The sequence below is a fragment of the Colletotrichum chrysophilum genome (genome assembly GCF_026319265.1).
Source record: "Colletotrichum chrysophilum strain AFK26 chromosome Unknown scaffold_227, whole genome shotgun sequence".
In the NCBI taxonomy this organism is placed as follows: domain Eukaryota; kingdom Fungi; phylum Ascomycota; class Sordariomycetes; order Glomerellales; family Glomerellaceae; genus Colletotrichum; species Colletotrichum chrysophilum.
Window position 1 is genome coordinate 1 of NW_026517514.1, and position 22,577 is coordinate 22,577.

The 22,577-nt window shown below is 50.7% G+C and overlaps 6 protein-coding genes across 6 annotated transcripts; 4 read left to right on the forward strand and 2 right to left on the reverse strand.

Annotated features, from left to right (window-relative positions):
• Window positions 1-2,047: 2,047 nt before the first annotated feature.
• Window positions 2,048-3,242, forward strand: COL26b_013393 (uncharacterized protein; the record flags this gene model as incomplete). The annotated part of the gene is made up of 3 exons (XM_053186009.1): window positions 2,048-2,254; window positions 2,280-2,454; window positions 2,512-3,242. The coding sequence occupies 3 exons, from the start codon at window positions 2,048-2,050 to the stop codon at window positions 3,240-3,242; spliced, it is 1,113 nt and encodes a 370-aa protein (XP_053030036.1).
• A 672-nt stretch (window positions 3,243-3,914) lies between these two features.
• Window positions 3,915-5,180, forward strand: COL26b_013394 (uncharacterized protein; the record flags this gene model as incomplete). The annotated part of the gene is made up of 1 exon (XM_053186010.1): window positions 3,915-5,180. The coding sequence occupies one exon, from the start codon at window positions 3,915-3,917 to the stop codon at window positions 5,178-5,180; it is 1,266 nt and encodes a 421-aa protein (XP_053030037.1).
• Window positions 5,181-6,824: 1,644 nt separating this feature from the next.
• COL26b_013395 (uncharacterized protein) lies at window positions 6,825-7,991 on the reverse strand (the record flags this gene model as incomplete). The annotated part of the gene is made up of 2 exons (XM_053186011.1): window positions 6,825-7,415; window positions 7,986-7,991. The coding sequence occupies 2 exons, from the start codon at window positions 7,989-7,991 to the stop codon at window positions 6,825-6,827; spliced, it is 597 nt and encodes a 198-aa protein (XP_053030038.1).
• Window positions 7,992-12,390: 4,399 nt separating this feature from the next.
• On the forward strand, window positions 12,391-14,526 carry COL26b_013396 (uncharacterized protein; the record flags this gene model as incomplete). Its single annotated transcript, XM_053186012.1, has 1 exon — window positions 12,391-14,526. The coding sequence occupies one exon, from the start codon at window positions 12,391-12,393 to the stop codon at window positions 14,524-14,526; it is 2,136 nt and encodes a 711-aa protein (XP_053030039.1).
• A 1,554-nt stretch (window positions 14,527-16,080) lies between these two features.
• COL26b_013397 (uncharacterized protein) lies at window positions 16,081-18,115 on the forward strand (the record flags this gene model as incomplete). Its single annotated transcript, XM_053186013.1, has 2 exons — window positions 16,081-16,199; window positions 16,582-18,115. The coding sequence occupies 2 exons, from the start codon at window positions 16,081-16,083 to the stop codon at window positions 18,113-18,115; spliced, it is 1,653 nt and encodes a 550-aa protein (XP_053030040.1).
• A 2,435-nt stretch (window positions 18,116-20,550) lies between these two features.
• COL26b_013398 (uncharacterized protein) lies at window positions 20,551-21,517 on the reverse strand (the record flags this gene model as incomplete). The annotated part of the gene is made up of 3 exons (XM_053186014.1): window positions 20,551-20,558; window positions 20,641-21,035; window positions 21,099-21,517. The coding sequence occupies 3 exons, from the start codon at window positions 21,515-21,517 to the stop codon at window positions 20,551-20,553; spliced, it is 822 nt and encodes a 273-aa protein (XP_053030041.1).
• Between the last annotated feature and the right edge of the window lie 1,060 nt (window positions 21,518-22,577).

Consider the following 22,577-nt stretch of genomic DNA (forward strand, 5'->3'; position numbering starts at 1 on the left):
TGATCACCTTAGCCTCTGAAGACTTGATCTACTACAGCCTACGACCTACGACCTACGACCACGACCCCAGTGTACTGTTTAAACGTCAATCCCCAACTTCTGTTAGCAGACCCTACTGTCGGATAGCTGACCGTAACACTAGGAACCATCTAGTATTTTATGCGAGGAACCATGTGTATTTGTATTGATTTCTCGTATCGCCTATGTGTATGATTTATGGCACTTTTGAAATATGCAACGATATTCAGTTAGACACAAGACACCAATTACGGGACGGCACTCTCCTTAAATCAAATTCAAGGGAGCTGTCTTAGGCTGGCCAGCCAGCCCGTGGTAACGTGGCGAGCTGAGATGCAAGACATCATACGAGTCTAACCAGTCTCGCGCACGACGGGGAGTATTTCATCGTTTTCATTGTGAGCTATCATAAATCCTTTTGATGATAATTTCGAAATGAAGGCGCAAAGGTCATAGAACTCCATTCCAGTTGGCAAAGTGATCGAATATCAGGATTGACCTGGTCTAGAACTCGAATGCGGTCTACCTTACAGGAAGTGGTAATGACAAGTACTGGGCCTAGAGTCAGCGCATGAAAGTGTTGTGATGTTACTTGGTAAAGGCTGTCATAATCGTACCAAATTTGAGAAACAGGTTTACATTGCGAATGCCTGGTTGTCATAGTCGCTGCGACGGCCGTCCCCGAGGAGTCCAAAATGTTGACGCTGTCAAAAACAACACCATTTTCCTGATAGATCATATTGGGCCGTTAATATGTATGTCAATGACCCCTCTCACTAACTAATCACAACAGCTCTGACGACTGACGAATAACCACTGAATCTTTTGAGGCCCTACAGGCAAATAAAACCCATGACTTTGAATCAGGGGTCAAGGGCTTTGGGTGACTCCTAGGTATATCCTTAGGTTGCCTGAATTTTCATATACTTACTTGTTGTCAGGTAAAATAGGTGGACTTTAAAAGTATAGTATAAAGAGGGGCATCTCCTGCGACCAGACTTTGGGTTTCTTATGTTCTTTGTATTTGATAATGTACTGCAAGTCTTCCAGTGCGTGCTCTCGATCTATGAGTGAGTATGCACATGAATAGATGAGCCTTTTGGCTTTAGGGCTGGGAACGGGTCGAGGCAGGATCTCCAAAACCTGTGACCTGAATTCCAAGAACGCTGGTGAATCTTTTGACGTCGCTTCACCTAAACGCTGCTTGGCTTTTCGCTACCACATGGAGTAAAGGTCCACGTGGTTTAGATGAGGTCCCGTCATGGCCTCTAAGCTACGCATGTAGACTAAAGAGCCCGGCAATTGTTCCTCTCCAAGTACGTCAGTCCTCTTTTTCAAAGGGTAGCCTGATCGCACCGCGGGTCCGGTATTAGGCACCTCATCAATTTGATTGGCTCAGTACCACGGAGTGAACTCCTCTGTGCAAGTATGCATTGGTAAGCGGACTGCCGTGGAATCGGGACTTTCACTCCGGATCGACTTCCCTGAGGCTCAAGTCTCGGCGTATTTCCACCGTGACACCGTCAAACCCAACATGATGAGAAAAGGTTGGCGTCATGAGGCTTTGAGACACGTCCCGTTCGGGAAGGAGATTGACACCCCAGGGGGAAGCTAGCTCGTTATCAGCGGTCTGGAAGCCAAGCCTTTCGGAGCTAAGGCGTGAGCTACACCCGGAGCTGCGTTGGCGCGACCTTCTCGGCATGGACCGAGACGCCGCTTCGGTGGGGCGACCCTCGAGACATTGAGAAACTCATAGACGTCATTCATCGGATGGCACTTTTCGATGGGTGTTCTCCGATGGATAATTTGCGGCAGGCAGAGGACCGAGGTCTATTGCCTGACCTGAGCAGCTTGCAGCATGATCAGCTCAGAGGCGGGCAGGTCTGAGGAAATTCGAGCGTCATCGCGAAATCTGGCCGTATTTAAGTAGAAGAAGAGTGCACTTTGAAGCATAGCAAAGACAAAAACACATCGGCATATATTCTCGAACAATATTCTAGATATCATCACCACCACCAATCTAATCAGAATGAGCTACCCCGAAAAATTCCAGGGCTTCTGCACCCAGGGTCCGAAAACATGGAACAAGTTCAGCAAGGAGACCCTCACACCGAAACCATTCGAAGATCACGACATTGACGTGCAGATCGAGTGCTGTGGTGTCTGCGGATCCGACGTGCACACCATTACTGGCGGTTGGGGTGAATATGAGGGTCCGTTGTGTGTCGGCCACGAGGTAAGTCTACTGTAGAACATCTAAGACGGGTGTGCAAGATCTAAAAGCCATCAAGGTTGTCGGTAAGGCGATCGCCGTTGGCAAAAGTGTCAAGGACATCAAGGTTGGAGACAGGGTTGGCGTGGGAGCCCAGGTGTGGGCGTGCCTGAAGTGCGAGCAGTGCAAGCATCAGAACGAGAACTACTGCCCTCACCTCGTTGGTACGTTGACATGGATTTTTCGGCCGCTCCCGAAGGAAAGACTAACTAAAGAACCAGACACTTATAACGCAAAGTACGAGGATGGCAGCCAGGCGCATGGCGGCTTCGCAAGTCACATCCGCGCTCACGAGTACTTCACCTTCAAGATCCCCGAGAAGCTCAAGTCCGAGGATGCGGCCCCGCTCATGTGCGCCGGCTTGACGACCTACTCCCCGCTTGTCCGGGGCGGTGTGGGGAAAGGCTCCGTAGTCGCGATTGTCGGCATCGGCGGCCTCGGTCACCTCGGAGTGCAGTGGGCTAAGGCTCTCGGCGCCGAAGTCTACGCCCTCACGCACTCGCCCGACAAGGCCGAAGACTGCAAGAAGTTGGGTGCCAAGGACGTCATCAACACGACAGAAAAGGACTGGGCGAAGCCCTGGGCATTCAAGTTCGACTTCATGTTGAACTGCTCCGACATGACCAACGAGTTTGATCTGCAAACCTACCTGTCGACGCTCAGCGTCGGTGGTCACTTTCACATGGTGGGACTTCCGGATAAGCCGCTTCCCCAGTTCCCTGCGGGCCTGTTCACCAGCAACTCGGCTAAGATGTCCGGAAGTCATATTGGAAACCACCAGGAGATGGATGGGCTGTTGAAGCTTGCCGCTGAGAAGGGCATCAAGCCATGGGTTGAGACTATTGACATCTCCGAGGCAGGATGCAAGGAGGCGGTTGAGAGGGTCAAGGAGAACAAGGTTCACTACCGATTCACCTTAGTTGGGCACCAGAAGGCGTTCGGTACCGCTTAAAATTTTCCCTTAATTGAACCAATTTACAGCAACTTCATATCCAATTGATTCGTACTCAAGTTTTCGATGCATTGCTCGCCCCCAAGTATCATGTGGTACACAGTATTAGGTTTTGTTATCCGCTCATTGAGCTCTGCGTCAGCCAGAGTGACTCCCGAACCCCGCAACGCCCGGCCCATCCGGACATCATCCAAGTATGACAGTGTGTGCACTTTCATCGCTGAAAAAGTCGTAGAAGGCTATCAGCTACACATTCAGTTAGTTGATCGGAAGTGAAACCAGCTTACGAAGGATTTTTTCGTCGAGAAAGGTTCAAACTGCATCCACTATGACCCCTGTAGGGATGACTCTTCGCTGATGACTGACAGTGGCCCAGCGGATTCAAATTAAATGCGGGCGCCAACCGGCTAGCCGGTTCAGTGCGATGGGACCACTAACAAGCTTAATCCAAGCCTTGATGCGGTTTAGGTCTTACTTCACACTCAATGTAAGATGCCCTTTTGATGCCGCCCCATCTGCTCGGTCTGCTGCTGACCCTTGGCAATTGTCGGCAGCTCAAGGATTAAACTTCGGGTTAAAACCACAACCCCTCTCACTGTGTTCCGTTTGATCGTTAATCAACCACCAGCGAAGCCACACTCACACAACTGCACTCATCACACTGCCAGCAATATGGCGGCCGAAATTCACGTCATTTCCAAGAAGGACCTCACCAAACATGAGACAATCTCAGTCAATCTGTCTCTTCCCCCCTTAGCCCCCTCGTCCATCCGGGCGCGCTCAACTCTCATCGGCATCACATCCAACAACCTCTCATATGCTAAGCTCGGAGACATGCTCCATTGGTGGTCCACCTGGCCCGTCCCTCTCGACGGCCCCGCCCCGTATAACAACCGGGATGAGTGGGGTATCGTGCCTGCGTGGGGTTTCGCCAGGGTTCTCGAGTCGAACATCGAGGCCATCCCCTCCGGCAGTCTTGTCTACGGCTACTGGCCTACCTCATCACACGAAGTTGATCTCAACCTCGTACCACACGAGCCCAAGGGTCACTTCCGCGAGGTGAGCGACCACAGGAAGGAGCTCGGAAGCATCTACAACCGGTACAACCTCGTCGACGAGTCCGCTAAACCAGAGGAGTTCAGAGCCATTTTCGCTAACGCGTATCCTATCTGGAACGCGGGCTACGTACTTAACCGCTTCAGCTTCCCGACGGAGTTTAAAGGAGTTCACCCAACTGGCCAATATGGTGGCGAGTGGACCGACAAGGACGGGGATCTGAGCTCCGCCGTCGTTGTCAACCTCTCCGCATCAAGCCGGACGGGGCGGAGCATCACCTGGAACTTTGCCCGGAACCGTAAACCGGACACCAATGGGCCTCTTGCATGGCTGAACGCCACTTCTTCGTCTCATTATTTAAGTCCTTCCCCCGAGGCTCCCTTCGAGATCAAGAATGTGAAGTACGACGAACTTGCTGCTAAAGAGACGATCGACTGGATTACTAGTGTCCAGCCTAAGCGCGTTGTGGTATTTGACAACGGAGGCCCTGTGGAAGTCACAGAGCGGCTCCGCGAAGCTCTGGCCGCCAAGTTACCGAAAGGTACAAGCTTCACTCTGGTCTTGATTGGCGGCGAGCCAAAAATGCAATCTCCAGATGAGTTCCAGACACTTATGGGCTTGCGAGGGAAGTGGGGTGTCCCTGTTCAACTGAACACGACTTGGGTCATTGACGATGGTGTTGAGGCGGAAGGCGCGGAGAGCTTCTTCAAAGCAAACGAAGCTGCATTCGAGAAAGCAGTCGGGGAGAAGTACCTAGGAGATATGGAATTGGTTTGGGGCACTGGAGTTGGTGGTTCCTCAGGAGTTGAGAAGGCATGGGAAAATATCATTCAGGGAACGCTGACGCCCAACAAAGCCTGGGTTTACCGCCTGGGCAACTAAGATGCAAGCGAACCTGTGGACAATTCCATTACCTGTCGTCATTGCGTAACGAATTGCACCGAGTAGAAGTCGAGAATATGCCCGAGGTTCGGGCTCGGTATCGGAGTTGAGAGCGCGAACAAGTCTCCGGCTGGATATGTCAATACCTAGGCCACCAGACCCACTAGCAATCAATTATTATGCTTCATTAGCTTTTCTGTGGCTCTTTTCAGGCGGAATGTTCCTTTTGTGATTACATTTTCCCTAAGCTGCACAGCCATAAGGCCATATATGTAAAGGCTTGAGTCAGGAATACGGGGTTAAGTTCTTGGAGGCGAGTTTCAGACGGCCGTTTCAGACGAACCTCAACTCCGGCCGCTCAGTACCGGCAGTCCGGTTCAGCTCGGGGATACCGTCATCAATTAAGGGTTGCTGTTAGCCAATAGTCTGAGTGAATCAGTATCCGAAGCTCATGCTCAGAGTCTTTCTTGACTTGCTGCGATACATGGTATGCACATCTAGTGCCCACTTCGCCTGCCAGTTGTGTTTGACAGCAACCTTAATTCTTTACGGCGACTTTTTATAATAGCTTTCGTCTGTCAAATCCTGGTAGTCTTCCTGTGTTCCTTTGTAAATCATTTGAATTAGGAAGTTTCCTATCTCGAAAACACCAAAATAGCCAAGTCAAGTGTTCTCAAAGAAGATCTGCCGATCAAGCGCCCAAGCATTCGGTCAAGTACAAAAGCAGCAGACATCGCCGCTTGAACTGACATAATGTTCCAGCTAGTTGGTCATCAAACAAGCAGGCAGCTTCATTCTTATTCAAAATCTTGAAGTCCGGTACTTCCACGTTTTTAGACAATATTCTTTGAGTCTGTCACCTGTCCATCTCATTCACATCCAACAATATGAAGTTTACTGCAGTTATCGTCACTCTCATTGCCGTTGTTTCGGCTGCTGTCCCTCACCCAGTAAGACCTTTTACCCCCTTAAATGCTCATTCGTGGACATCGCCGAATGCTGACTGATATATCAGCGTGACACTACGGGCATGGAATTATTCCCTCGTCAGGCAGATTGCAGAAGAGCGGATGGTAATACCTGTTCTCTAGATCCTCCAATGATTTCACATTGAGCTGATTTACAACCACAGAGTTTTGCAACGACAACGACCCTCTGCCTCACGATTGTTGTAAGGGACTTAAGTGCACGCTGGAGAACCCGGCTGGCATTGGCCCAACCAAGATTTGCCGATAAATGCTCTCGATCCAATGGCTGAGATGGATAAATGGTAAAATCAATGTTCATCCAGACTAAGTAAATAGAACAAGAATGAATTGTATATACTGGGTTGCAGAAGCTTGCAAGGCAAGATCCGAGTTGCGCCTTCACAAGATGTGCATTCGACCTGTCCCGCCACGGTTTTGTTGTCGATGTTTCGTGTCATCAAATGAGCGAAGGCGCACCTGAATTACAACCGACACATCTGCATGAAAGTGAACGGAGAATACAGTACCTCTAAGCTTGCGCCCTCCCAAAAAAGCCCCATTCAAGTGATGTGACAACGTATGTTTCTCATTTTCCTTTCAAATATCACATATCAACCTCGCTGAAGTACCTTTACGCCCATGCTACTAACGACACCTAACGAAACTCGAATCTCCTTCAAAATGTTATGGCATCCTCAGAAATAGGTACCAAATTCCCCTTGCCCTTGAACTTTTCCACAATGTCCGCTTGCTCGGACAGCATGAGCCTGTCGCTCTGATGTCCAAACCTCGCAAGCACCCTCCACCGCGCCAAATCGCCGGGGTTGCGCTTATCACCGTGCGCCGCCTGAGGATTTTCCCAATGACCCCGCGAAAACGAAATGAGAGTCGAGATTTTCTGATTCGGAATGTCGTAGACCAGCGAGCAGACAGTCCCCGTCTCTTCGAGCCAGTTCACCTGCCATAGCTCGCCGGGGCGAATACACTGATACGTGGCGGCCTGGTAGTTTATGCGGCCCGCCATCGGTCCACCGTGAATGGCGTAGACTACGCGGTCCTCGGAGAAGAACCACATCTCATAGCGCCATTTTTCCGGATTTCCATTCTCATCCTCGGCGTCGTAGTCGTAGATAAGGTGCACGTCGCGGATGTCCTTATCAAAGGTCGAGTCCAGCGGCGTGTTGGTTTGAAAGCGGGGCAGCGGTTTCGCTGGTGCTCTGTTGGAGAGGAACATGACTCGTGCGTTTCTGGAAGGCTGGTAGATGTTCTGGAATGCGTTGATGACGACAAGTTTGTGAGCTAGCTCAGGTAGGGATAGGCAGTTTATAGAGCTTTTTGAATTCGAATCCTGAAGAGTCTGAGGAGGTAGCAGTTCGTCGGACAAGTGAATAGACGCCGTTTTATCACACGGATGTCCGTGGAGAAGGGTGCTCGGGTGGTGTGCCGGAAGTGGTCTGTCGGAGCGGGTCTGTGTGGTGACATGCTCGATTGTCTAAAGACTATTACATCATAGGCCGAACCTTCCGGCGATACCGCGCCATGTGGACAAGAAAAACTTGTAAAGCCTTTGGTCTTTCGCGCACGGAATGGGCAATTTGTCAACGATGAATCAGGAAGCTGCCGTTGACGTGTTAGCTTGGCTAGAAACCGGAAGCAAACGTGGTAGCTCTGAGTGGGTGCACATGACGAAGGATGCTTCCTAGACTGCATCCAAGCCCTCGAAGGCGGACTTGGCAGCATATTCTAGTAAATCAGTAAGTTTCATTGCTTTGCGATGAGAGACGTTGAGAGACGTAGTAGTAGCAATAGTTGAAGGTGATTGGCCAAGTCAACTCACCTGCATGCTGCTGCCTGCATGGCGACTTCAGAACCTCTCCTTGAGTCTTGGCTCATCTGTGCTCTGGCCGAGAGATGTCTGTACACATACCTTTGTGCTCAAAGTGGCCAAGCTCGAAGTAAAATCAGAGTTGCGTCTGGCCTGAGACTTCGTATTCTTTTCAGAGAATTTGGTGGCTAGATCCTCACATGGCATATCTACCCACCAACCTCGATTCCTGCATGCCATTTACACAGACGCAAGCCATCATGCCAACCCCAGAGACACCATCAGATCCGAGACCTATCAACACGCCTTAATCAGCGACCACCCGCCTAATCGTATACGGCCAAAGACGTAAGCGGCCAAGGATATTACATAGGCTAGCGCAGCGAATATTATCAACCCCCGATAGCCGCCCCCCTCGGCTCCTAAAATCGCCCCAGCGATTGGAATCCCGATGAGAGTACCAAAGCTACAAAGAGTGTATGCGGTACCGTTGCGTTTCCCATAGTCTTCCGTCCGACAAACCAAGCCAATGGCGACCGGAGCAAGACTCACTGATGCTCCTGACCAGAATCCGTAGATGATGGCGAACGCTGTTGTCATGGCCCGACTCCCATTTGCTGTAAGCCAGAGGCCAAATATCGATGCCATGCAGCAGAATGTGATAGCACACATGGTGTTCATGACACCGAATCGATCAGCGACGTAATTAGGTAAGAATCTACCCGGAACGGCGCCAACGTTGAGGAGGGGGTTGAGCATGTATGCGTCGAGGTATCCGAACCCAGAGTAAGTACCATAGGAGCAGATGTATGTGATAGGAATGAAGACGGCAAACTCAACGAGAACTAGTCCAAGGGCCACTGCAGCGCAGTCAATGTCCTTGAGGGCTTTGAGGTCGATGGAAGAGCCTCTTGACTTCTCAGGTTTCAGCCGTTTAGTCAGTAGGCAGCATGCCGCTGCCCCGTGAATGGCGCATATGAGAGCTATCACTCGTATAGACCAGCCGAAGCCGATGCGAGGAGCCAAGTAGAGGATGACGAGGGGCATCCAGACGCCGCCCACACCTCCCGCAGTGCAAGCCAGGCCAGTGGCCAGTCCTCTCTTCTTGTGAAACCAATGACCGATTGCCGATACAGCTGGATTGTACAGTAACGACGACGAAATCCCGCCAAGCACACTGAACGAGAGAAAGAATTGGTAGAACTCTGGACAACAATTAAAATCATCATCGAGAACTCATGATGCTAGGTAGCCTGAGACATGAAACTTATGAGGCTTACCGGATGAAAGGCTCATGAAAACGAGAGCAAGTACGATGCCGACAGCTCCGGGAATGATCAATAGGCGCATGTCATGGGCATCAAACACAGGGCCTGGGGCTGTTAATTTCAAAACGATACGCATACACTTGCTCCGGGCTGCCTTACCTATTTGAGCGCCACAGAAGAACAGGAAGAAGGCATAGCCGCTGAATATCCATCCAGTGGAAGACTCTGGCATTCCTTGCAGCTCGTGCTCTCCGAGCCAAGCCTGGAGGACGGCGAGCGAGTTTAAGAGACCCATGGAAGGTATCATGGCACACCAGGCGCCAAATACGACTAGCCAAGCTCTCAATCCGCCATCTGGATAGTCCATGATAGATTCGGTGCTTCCAGCGTGGGTCATTATGCCTTAGAACTATGTCAGCTGTGCTTACGACCCTGAATAATTGTTTGCTACGTACCATCTGAAACCGAGCTGTGCGGTCGCTCTGCTGGCTGCGGTATATTCTCTTTCATGCTGGGGACCGTTTCTTGACCGCACGGCGAAAGTGGGTGTTATCCGAGTTTGCCGCGGAAAACTAATCATTCACGTGGGTGATTGTCTAGACTTTTGGAAAATGTTTCTGGATACGCGCGACTCTTAATTATTGAGACTCGCTTTCATAACTCCGCGGAGGTATCGGTCAAATTAGCACCACGGAAGCCATTCTTTCTGGATTTGGCGACCGCAAGGCGTCGTCGACACCTTGGTGGAGCTTGATTTCCTTGGGGCAACTTTTTCCGTAAACGGGCCGGTCCGGCCGTTGAGCATAACGTGTTACACTTGAAATATTTCCCTGGAATCTGGCAATGGGGGCACAAATCCCGAAGTCAATCCACATTTGACGTATTGGGATGCCAATCAAAATTTGGGACCTGCCTCATGAGAGGCGAGGGTTACGCTATCTGGAAAGTAGCTTCAGATAGGCGGAAGTGCCGCCCTAGTCTGTTGGAATTGGCGGGAAAGCTTCCGCCCTCTCGTGGTTTACAAAAGCTTTTTGTCGTTAGTTTGCTTGTGCGATATTGAGGGAACCAGGCGTACATGTTAGGAGAGTAATCTGATCTGGCATTGTAAGGAGAGCGTCAGTGCAAAAGATGGGTAGCGATGAATGAATATTTGGCACATAACATGGTGGCTAATAGATTTTGATCATGACTGGGGCACATGGGACGTTCCTTTTGTTCTCAATTCATGTTTCATTAGTAGAGGAGCATTCAGGAGGTTCTTTGAGGCGTTGCTTGGCAGATAGGACTGGTAATTCTCGCGAAAGAGCTCTTGGCCAAGACAAGATCATGTAGCAACGCGATTCATTGATCAAATGAGATGTTATTGTTAAGGATAGTTGTCCGGGTCTCGGGGCTCATTTTCACAGTTCCTTAGTGATTGTATACAGTTTACCTCGACAGCTACTCACTCGAACTCATACCTACAACAAAACACATTGGTGACAACCCAAAATATCAAAATCGGGATAGTCTAGACTTGCGCTCGACTGTTACCAGAACAACACCGGACTCGGACGCCGAGGATAATGTATGAGAAATCAGCAGTCCTTCGCATGACTTTCACAAGAAACTATCACATGTGCTTTAGTCGAGCGTCTCAAAACAAATTTCAGTTTTGGTTCACTCCTGTTGAATCAAGACCTAATCCGTAGTACAGGAAGCATCTATCCCCACAAACAGACATTGAATCGGAGACATCAGCGCCACATCGGAAGAGATGCTTGGGACCGGCCCGAGTATCGTGAGCACATGAAAAGTCGGGTTTGTTGAGCCTCTTGGCAAGGACGAGAGAAATTATCCTGAATCGTCAACATTGAGCAAAACGTCTCGCTGATCACTGGATCTCTGCGCCGGTGTGAAGTTGGAATGTCGCAGGCTCATGCGGAATGAGTAGAGGTCGGAAGAATATGTCCCGTTTTGTTGATAATCGCCAAAGTGAGCCACAGATTGGGAAATGGGGTGTCTTGAACGTTCGCGCAAGGCGGCGCATGTGTTTCATGCGGGGTGACCGAGCTGAATGCGGCGACTCCATTTTGCTGGTATGCCGGAATGCAGTTTTCCGTGAAGATCATTCTTCGGATCCGAGAGGCATACCGAGGCTGGACTCCCCTATTGATCCGAACCCTCAATGGTTGCTTTCTTCAACGTCAACCGAGCTTCTTAACTCCGGTCTTGGCTGGAAGAGAAGACAAAGTGATAGCTTATATCTAGCTATGGAATCATATCCGCTAGATCGGTATTTTCTGGATGGGCAGTGACATCTCAGGTTTCTTCGTTGCTTGATATGACCGTAGGACCCCTCCGAATGCCAAGTGCCGCGTGTAAGACAGCTCCCCTCCTTCGGTCTGCGTCAAATGATTGAGATCTTGTCCCGAAAGAGCACGTCGAAAAGTCACTATGGCATTCTGGGTTCGCCATGTTGTAAACGAGCCTATTAGAGCGTTGGGCAAGGGAGACCGTCCGTGGGATGTCTCACATCTGTGTTCTGTGGCTGGCGTGTCCCGCAACCATCCACCTGGATACGCCTGGATACAGACACAACTTTCACGACTTAGCAGGTACAACCCTTTCTATTGGTTATTGCTCCTTGAATCTTTGCATGGCTCGTGCCGTTCCCCAAGAGGCCTTTCCGAGAATGATTTACTGAGATGGGATTCTCCCTCTCTTTTGTCATGAGACATTCATTTGGGCAATTGCTGGAATCACTCTATTTGGCCAATGCTCGCAGGCAGGATGATACCGTTAACGGAGACGATGAATCTTCAGGATACGCTGATTGTTGAGATCAACGGTAGCTAGAGAGTATGTTGTCTAAGACCCTAGGGAGAGAGCTGGGATTTTGTCTCTCTCCTATCTCGTTTTGGTGGAGACGAGTGCGTTTGTGGCAGCCGACAACACCGTTTTGGGAAATCAGCTCCTAGACAGCTGGATACCCGGGGAAGCCATCAATGGCTACCATTGTGTTGTTGGTCCTTCGGATGGCGTCTCCTCTCATCCTGGAATTCCTCCCACGAAAAGTCCTTCACACAGCATCCATGACTATATATCTGGATCGTTATTCTCCTGTTTTGTGTCTTCTCTTTCCCGCTTCATCCGATCCTTGCCCACCCATGACCGAGATATCCAGCACTTCATTGAATCGTAACCTTGCTTACGAGCTTCCTTACTTCAACGAAATGGCTACCCTCGACACTCACACCAATGGGATTTTCATGCCCAAGGACTTCGTCGGAATGGACAGCATCCTCGATGAGGACCTGTCTACTTCCCCGGATGCCACATCTCACATCTTCGAGATGTCCCGCACCAGACGTCTGCCTCGTCCCAACGGCGTCCTCTCTCGCGACGCCAGCCCTACGGGCTCCACGCGCTCTTTCGCCAATGGTCACAGCCATAGCTCCCGTCGCATCCTGAGCCGCACCCGAACTTCATCATGGGGCAGCTACCAGAAGCAGTACAGCTCCGAAGTGGCCAAGGAGCTGACCGCTCAAGCCGAGGGCGAGTTCTTTGCCCTCACCGAGCTGATGGCCAACATGTCTCGCCGGAGCACCTCCCTGAGGGAGGTCTGGAGCAAGATCATCGCTGAGCGGGAGTCCTGCTATGCTGAGATGGACAGGATGCACCAGCGCATTGAGGAGTTTGCCGAGATCATCGAGATCAAGGAGAGGGAGCACTCTCACAACCACCACGAGCACGAAGAGCGCCAGAAGCAAATCCTCAAGTTCAACATTGACCTCAAGGCCGCTGTTAACAGCACTGCCGAGTTCAAGACGAAGCTTGCTGAGCGCGACACCGAGTGCCGCCACCTCCTTCACGAGATTACGCAAGTGAAGGACACTCTCAGCCACGTCAGGCGCGAGCATGAGGAGACGAAGAAGACTGTCGAGACCACGAGACACACTCTGATCTCGACCGAGAGTTCTCGTGCTGAGCTCGAAGACAGGTGTGGCAAGCTTCGTGGCGACCGTGATGCTCTCGACCTGAAGTACACCGAGCTGCTCTCTCGTTATGAGGAGCTGACGACCAAGCACGACACCCACCACAAGGAGCTTGTCCACTCCAAGCAGCTCAACTCTGTTCTCAAGAAGGAGAAACACGACTGGCTCCACCGCGAGAGCGAACTCGAGGAGAGGCTGCGCAAGCATGAGCACAGGCACGAGGAGATCAGACGCAAGAACAAGGAACTCGAGGATCGCCTCGAGAAGAAGCAGCTCGAGATCAAGGAGTTCCAAGAGGTCATCACCAGGGCTGAGCAGCGCGTCACTAAGGTCAGACACGAGAAGACCGAGCTCGAGCAGCACATTGAGAAGCTCAAGCGCGACATCATCAAGGAGCACAGCTGCTGGGAGGAGGCCGAGGATCGCAGCAGCAAGTGGAAGCTCAAGTGGGAGCACTCTGAGCGTGAGATCGTGTCTCTGCGCGAGGACGTCTCTCGCGTCGAGATCATTCAGACCGAGCTGCGTGAGACCATTACCAAGAAGATCGAGGAGATCCGCGTTCTTCAACTTGAGAAGAAGCGTGTCGAGGAGGAGAGCGGTCGCCACTCCGGCCGCGCCGATGATATCCACCGCCAGCTGGTCATCATCCAGGAGACTCTCAGCCACACCGAGTCTACGCTCTCCAAGACTCAAGAGGAGATCCACTCCAAGACCGAGCGCATCGAGCGTCTGCAGCTTGAGTTTAACACCGCCAAGACCAAGATCAAGGACTACGAGATTGAGATCAAGAGCCACAAGTCTCTCGCAGCTACTCTGCAGGTCGAGGTTGAGAGTCTCACGACCGAGTGCGGCTCTCTTAAGCAGAAGTGCCGCGACTGGGAGGGCAGGTACGAGGACGTCTGCGAGAGCGTCACCGAGTACGAGGATGGCGGCTCCGGCTACGAATTCGAAATCAGCAGCATGCGCACCATGCTTCGTGAGTCGAGGGAGCAGAAGGAGAAGGCGATCAGCGCTCGCAACAACGCCGACCGCGAGCGTGACGAGGCTATCGCGAGATACGAGGAGAAGTGCCGCGAGATGGAGAGGCTCGAGGAGAGGATGAGAACGCAGTTGCACGAGCAGGAGAGACGCCGTTCCAGCAGCGGCCGGACCGTTGTCAGACACTTTTCCAAGAGTGGTAACGGCATGACCAGCAGCAGCGAGGCTGGCAATGGCCACAGCCACAGCCACAGCCATGGTCACAGCCATAGCCATACCCACGGCCACACCCACAGTCACGGCCATATCCACGACCACGAGAGTGTTTAGTTGGGATTCAACAACTTAACAAGGTCCTTCTTTATTCTTTTCCTTTTTCCACAAACACTTCCAGTCTTTAGTCTGAGTTCGCAAGACGATTTTTTCTTTGTCAGGTAATCGCCAACGGAGCGAGTAGGTCGCAGATCAGAGATTGAATAAACCCCTACTATTCTTGAACGTCTGGTCAAGTCTTGAACTGCTTAGAGAACAAGTCCAAGAGTCCATGTGTTCTTACAAAAACAAACAAACCTAATACAAGATTACTCTTCAGATCTGATACCGACCTCAATCTGGCTATTCGTTTCGTTTGACATGCAACATCATGAGGACCTTTAACAGTGGATGTAAGAGCGTGGTCTGAAGATCAGTTCCAGACGGCTGCCGTGTCGTCATCTTACATGCATTTACAGCATCACAGCAACAAGGCGATTGGTCTTCTAAATTTTTACACAAGGTGTTGCTGAAGATTAGGCTTTGGAGTATTTCTCCCACCCTTTTTAATTACAAATTCCCCGATTGATGTTCCATAACGTCTGTGTTCTCGAGATGTTTGGGTTCTCCGGTGGTCCCTGTCAGCTTATGGCACTGGAATTGGTCGTGGGTGATTAACATTAGTGGCCCGACAGCGACTGCTTTGCGCTAACACCTGCTGGTAATCTCGAGCAGCCGGAGATCTGCACCTCATACGACGAATGCGATGCTCGGCTCTCACAAGCACTGACGAGGCGTTGTATGTAGAATAAGGTAAGTCATTTCGAATCCCGTGAGACCAACGATTGGCAGAGGTTGCTGCATTTCCAATGCAGGCATCACGCAGCTCTGTCGTAGACCATGTGGTCGATCAACAGCAAAGTAGGTTGTACAACACCCAACAAAAGCACCGCACCTACCTAGTGAGTTTTACATGGACATGCAGCCGGAGTATCATCCGAAGTCTTGGTCTTTCAACGGCGGCTTACGTTGAACCATATCGAATTAAGATCCATGTTTAGAAGCTTGAGTGGTCTCAATTGGTAATTCCTTGGTGAAGGATCAGTAAGCTCCCAGCGGGCGCTCAATCATAACGACTGACTTCTGACGAAGAACAATCATTCGTGGCTGTGGGCAGCACAGTACCGGCGCCAATTTGCCGGCTGTACTAGCGTGCCCGTTTTTGGGTTGCTCTTTGTTCACACTGAGTGGAAAACACTAAGATCGATGATGGAGGGCCAACTCACGGGGAAATCCATGAAGCCCATCACGCGTTTGCTACCTTTGACACAACTCTCTAGCACTTCATCTCGTGACTGCGGGGACCTCGGACTGAGTGCCTGCAAAAAGACCTCACAGGTCGGGTTGACATCGACCCTGGTCGTGCTATTCAGGGGCGGAAAGGCTGGAGCCGTTGGGGCGAAGGATCCTGCCCTCGCTAACGGGTTCAATCCTACGCTATTCTCGGTTGAGTAACTGGCAGCTGCCAGGCTTCAGCGTTTTGCTCCGGAAGTCATTGTTTAAGGACTGCGCATGGCCCCCAAGATCCATTTGTCCTTGTTCTTTGCTTGTCATCCATATCCAATCTTGAACATGTCCATGATGGAGCCACAGTCGTCGGGCTCAAGCTCGAAATCCAAGTCGTCCAGCCCGGATCCGTCCGCCGGAGTCATGGCCCCGCTGACGACCGGGTCTCGGGGGAAGAAGAATAGGTACGTCAACATCGGCGCGCCTCCGATCGTGGCGGCCGCCCCCTGACACTGGAAATCCATCTGACGATGCTGCAGATTGCCGGGGATGTCGCCTCAAATGGTCACTTTCTCTCTACATCAACGCTCACAAACTAAGAGAGCTTCTTCAAAGAAAGTGAGAACAGGTTGCATCACATGCAAGTAAGCATTGACTCCAAGTCCTAGTCATATCCCCTGATGGGCTGACGATTGATGCAAGACGGCGGCACATCAAATGCGATGAGACCAGGCCATTTTGCCAGAAGTGCACCAAGTCACCCCGCGGGCCAGGGGTATGCGAAGGGTACCCTTCCGACCGCAACACCAAAGCAGGGCACCGCCAAATCCAAGCTGCGCCGCGCAGGATCGTGGCGAAGGGGACATGGAGAATCCAGAACATTCTCGTCGAACCAGGGTACGACTCTGTCTTCTTCACAGACCCGGAAGAGAGAGGCTACTTCGACTTTTGGCGCATCCTCGTCGGCAACATCTACCTCTTCCCCAACGATGTCATGTCCCGCATCCTCCCGCAGCTTGCCCGACATGAGCCCGCCATCAAACATGCAGCCCTCGCGATGGCCGCGATGGCCCGCGCTCTGGTACCGAACCTCAAGCGTCGAACTCGAAGGGAGCTACATAGCAATGGGCCGCACTATGAGTTCGCGTTAAAGCATTACGGCCGTGCCATCAAACTTGTACGCACGTCCACGCCGTCGACTGATAATATGCTCTGGGCTATCGTCTGCTGCGTCCTGTTTGTCACCTTCGAGTGCCTCCACGGTGACCGCAATGCGGCGTTGCAGCATGTTATGCACGCATATAAGATGATGGAGCACTACTTCATTCAGCGGTCCATGGTCGAGGATGCTCGGGAAACAGACTCCATCCGCTCTGTTTGTGACGATGCTGCGTGGATCTTCCAAGGCATGACGATGCAGTCTTGGTCGCACAACGTGCTTCACTCGAAGAACTCAAGCGACATAAGCTGGTGCTGCCGTGGTAGCACTCGGCCCTTTGCAGTTGAGGAGATGCCTTCGACGTTCGCTGACCTACACATCGCACGAAGATGGTGGAGAGTGGTTCAGCACTACATCTGCCACCGCTGTCCGATCTATACCGACATGTATGCGGACGACATGCCGCAAGAGGTCATTGCTGGCGGGTACATACGAAATACATATGAACTCAAGGATGCTGAGGATCTAAGGAGAGTCCTTCCTCAGTTTCTTGCCCATCTTCAACGCTGGCATGACAGCTTTCAGGGGATCTATGACCATGCCAGGATTGGACAAGATCGCGACTTCAGCTCATACGTCGACGCATGCAATCTGCGTGTACAGTATCTTCTTTTATGGAGCGATGTCGTGAGCATCAGTTACAGAGATGTCAAGACAGTCAAAAGTCTTACACCAGCATTCCGCGAGATTGTGGACTTGTCACGGATTGTCATTCAAACACAGTCTAACTGCGGTGGCTGTTCTGAGGTGTTCAGCATGGACAACGGACCTACCATGCCACTGCTGGTTGTCGCATGTAGATGCCGCGACGCCGAAGTGAGAGAAGAAGCAACGGAGCTGTTAGGGAAACATCCCAGGCGTGATGGCTTGTGGGATAGCAGGACGTTTCACACAATTGCTATGAGAAATAAGGCCATTGAGTCTGACAACATCGCCTTTGAGGATGATGAATTTGAGGAGTGGTCTCGACTTTCACGGAGGGAAGTTCACTTCGATGCCAACGGGGACGTCCAGGCAAAAATTGTCAAATGGCATCCCGAAGTCGGGGAGTGGCGTGTTGTGGAGGAGCAACTCGCTGAGCCATCTCATAAGGTGCCTCCAGACTACAGAGAGCTTCCACGAAGGCAGCAGTCGATCAAGATTGCCCCAAGACTTTGTTAGATAATTATTGACTGGTAATGCGAGATCTCAAGCTAAACTCTAGTAACTCTGACAATCCCGTTCCCAAAGCCAGCCATCCGCCGATGCATAGTAGCACGTATTTCTAACATGAATTCCATGATCGGTCGAGAGCTACCTTCCGGGCTAAACCTCAGGCCTCCCTTCAGAATCTTTCTCGGAACCATCTTCTGAATGGCCTCTGCCGGGCTTGCAACAATAGTCCTCGTTTCCCCAAACGCCGGAGCCCTGCCAAACGTCTGGCGGTGGGCAGGGAGTCCGTTGTTCGGCCTGGGCCATAAGACTTTCTAACTGGTCGCGTTTCTCAGGAAATATTATCGGAAGGAGCTCACGGAAATGTAAAACGGTTCCATTATGACATTGTGGAGTCATAACCTTTCTCACGAGGGGCTGCGAATCCTCGAACCTGGAAATGTTAGACACAAGGAAGTGCCCTCTCTTCGTTCCCGGCCACCACATAATGAAATCCTCGTCAGTGAACTTAGCCCAGATATCAGTGTCTGCGCCATAGGTCAAGAACAGAGCTATAAAGTCTGCTCGGTTCTCCATTCCTGCTTCATGGGGCAATGACACGAGAATACGCATAAGCCAAGCGTGCCAGCATGTAATAGGTACACCATGGAGTATACAAGTTCCGATATTGGACTTTGCGCTAGATGATGCTCCATATTTGAGATAGGCATGTACTCCTGCTAGAATTCTTTGGTTGACGACTTTCGCAGGAGTGCCTTCGAATTGTTGGGGTTCGTCGTTCTTAGCGTGACCGAAGACGTAGGTGCCGGTGAGAAAGTTGTCGAGAACAACACCTTCAGATATGTCGGTACCTTGACTACAGAGGAATCTATGCCAAACTTCGGGGGAATCGTAATTATTGTATATCCCAGCTCTCATAGAAAGAAGGAGCAAAGCGTCTTTGGGTGGAAGGTACCAACTCGAAGTGTTGAAGGAATGTGCGAAATGAAGACTGAAACTTAAATTTATTTCCATCTCATGCAGATTATGATGTTGTAGGATATAGCCAAGTTCTTCGAATAGGCAAATCCAACGGTCATCGGATAATCTCTTCTCCAAGTAGTGATATTGGGAGAGAAGCCCACGAAGCTGGACATTAAGTTTCTGTCGTACGTAGAAGACACTTGGGCGGAAGTGTTTTATTGCGGCAAGGTATGACTGGCAATGAAAGTCCCCTTCATTGAAATCAATGTCATCCGTCGCGTCAGCGCGCATCGTTTTGTTGACCTCATGTTGTCTCAAAAACTCAAGCACCGTCCTATGAATACAACGGACCTGCTGATGAGATGGATAATGCTGATTGATTTTAGATGGTTCCTTGTACGAGACATGGAAGTGGAAGTATTCTTCGTCTTCAAAATCGAGAACGACGTCTGAGTCCGTTGTGGCATCATTCGTGCTGCCTGACTGCTTCGTCATGCTTCTCGGTCCATGGTCTTCTGGAATGTCATCCAACTCAGCCGTATACACCTCAAGAAGGCCCATGCACCTGCGGTACACCGCCTTGTGTGTATTCTCCAGTCTCTGATCTCGGGATGCAGCATCTATCTGTCGAGGGAGAGGGGGAAGATCGAGCGCGAAATTACGGTTTTTCTCGTATTCTTCGAGGAACGAATGGCGAATCAAAGCCATAGGGATGCGTGGGCTGTTCGACGGAATAGTGGCCAAAAGCATCCGCATAGCCTTCTTCCTATCCTTCCTAGTCGCGAAGCCTTCATTTGCCATGGACTTGAAGATGTTTTCGTAGAGAATCTCCAGTTCTTTCGGCAAATCATTGACCCTTTCTTCAAGATCTTCCATGAGATCCCCAGCCGCGTGACTTGAGATGAGTCCTTCAACAACGATACGCACCCAAAGAAAAACACCCTCAGCTTTTTCAATGATCTGATCAATCAAACGTCGGGCTCGTTCTGTTGCAATTGAATCTCCTATCGACGAGATGAGATCTGCCAGCTTGTGGCGGACGAAGCTTTGAATGTCGCGAAATGTGATTTCATGCAGCTTAATCTTCGGGCTATGGACAAAGGCCCTTGTGAAAACAACCCACTCGCGGCTTGATACACAAATCTTGATGTTGGTTGGATAGCGACCGGCCCAGCTGAGCAGCAAGTCTATCATGGCCTGATGCTCTCCGACAAATTCATCTAAGCCGTCGATGAAGAACACAACAGCGTTCGAAGTAAAGAAGTCTGGTGAGTTGAACAATTCCGTAAAGGCAGCTTCAACATACGATGGCCGTACTTCAATCGGCATCTGCTGAATAGCACAAGACCATAGCTGTGGGAAGACTTTCTCGACGAGGCATGGGACTTGTTCAAGTATTGAACACAACAATGCCTGCTTTAGTCCTTCCAGAGACTTTTGCAAGGGTGTCCCGTGCTGATAGAAGAAGAAGTTTGCCATGATCAGTGATCTGTTTCCAGCCCATGTCTTCAATTGATCTTCTGTGTTGCCAGTTTGACAAAGTAACTTCATCAATGTTGACTTCCCTGCACCTGGCTTGCCAGTTATGTGGAAGATGCCTCTTCCCTTTGAAAGCCAAGTGGTAAGGTCTCGACGGGCGTCCAACTCCACAGCTGTCTCGTCAGGTCTGGCTTCTGATTTCAGAATCCAAGAGAATGTCTTCTCATGGGCAGGCTTGACGTCGTCGAACCTGCGAGTCATATCGGCGACATGGAGCTTCTCCAATATTAGTGCCTGCACGGTGCGCTCGGCTGCTCCTTTGGAGAGAGCCAGAATATCCGCAGCTTGTTCCATGAACTCGGGAACATGCCTCCAAGCCTTCATTCGAGTCTCAAGCTCACTTATGCCATCTCTCATGAGCTTGACTTCGGTCGATTTGGCCTTTCCCTGATCACGGATCTCCTCCAAGCGCTGTTGTAGGTCTGCACTTATTCAAAATTTAGCTAGGTCATAGGATGATGGTGCAGCCCAGCGGGAACTTGGCACTTACCTTGACGCGAGTGTTAGTTGCATGTGTACTCGCTGTCGGCAAGCCTTCAAGTCCTTTTGTAGCTCTGCCTTCTTGTCTTTCTGGCGGGAGCTTTTGAACAATTTGAACGCTATGTCCCGCTTTCTGGTTGCTTTGAGGCCTCCCAGGAGACTCATCAACTCAAGTGTCAGGATCCTGTACTCATCGGTGACTTTGACAAGCTCGGCCTCATGACTATTCTTCTCAATGTCTGAGTAATCCCGGCGTATACTGTTCATTTGATTGTCACATCGTTTGATGCGATCTTCCAATTTCGCGTTGTCACCCAGCGATGCCGACCCATCTTCTGCAATCGCTTGTGCTAAAGCGACACCTTCGGCAGCAAAGTCGACGAAGCTGATTATGCTGCTGACTAGACCGATGATTTCTAGCCCACTCATGATCGTTGGTCTGTTATGTCTTGTGAATTTACCTAGATAGATTGAAGGCTAGACGATGTTTTAATAAGGCGAATCCTGCACGGCTGTCGTAAGAGGACGCAGGAAGCGAGTTGTGAAGCATTGAAGGGGCCGGATTGACAGAGCTACGGGGCTTTTCCAAGAGTTGTGTGCTTCTTACTCAGGACCTACAGAGGCCACTGGAGCCTTTTTGAGCGCGCTCGGTTCCGGGTTTGCCGCTCGCCAGCTCCGATTCGTTGGTCAACTTTGGTCTCTCAAGCGTTTGATGTTTTTCGGATCGAGGCATAAAGGTACCTATGTGACCAAAGTGCTCAGGGGGCAACAACTCTTCACAGATGATATGAATGAGGCATTTACCGCAGGGCCGCGTGAAATGAGTTGTTCAAAATGAGGGAGATGTTGGGCATCAGGCTGCGAAGGCTCATCGGAAGTCATGGGATCGCGCCTGCACCTGCCGGGTTTTCGGACCAATGCCCATGAAGCTCTCAAATTACAACGCGTCAAAGTGGCCCTATCTCACCACAACAGGCTGTCCAATAATAGATGGTGTGATTGGCTCCTGCTTATCCGGCCAAGAGAGGGGTACGGCGTGCTGACGGTCGCGGTCCTATTATTAGTTTCTATCTCACCCTGGCCACTTCAAGCGATAACCGCTGGCCAGAAGGCATAAGTTCGATTGCACTGTTGCTATCCTTGATATGATATCCTCTCCAACTCGTTTTCAGTATTTGGTAGACGTAAGAAAAGGTTGCTTACCTATATCAAGTCTTGACGTATCGAATGAACTTCTGCAACATAAACCCTACTACTCAATGGGCATGGTCACATCGCTTCGATTTAAGAAGAGAAGTTCTCTGACATTCCCGTGGAAACTCGATCAAAATCTGCCTGCAGCACATAGCTACGCAGACTGCAGCCCAACGATGCCGATGATAAAGAGAGAAAAGGAAACACATAGGAGTTCCTTTGATGAGATTGTATGTATCTGAAATGTATTGATCGACCCATGAATGCTTTGAGGTCCGTTCTGCTAGCGAGCTAC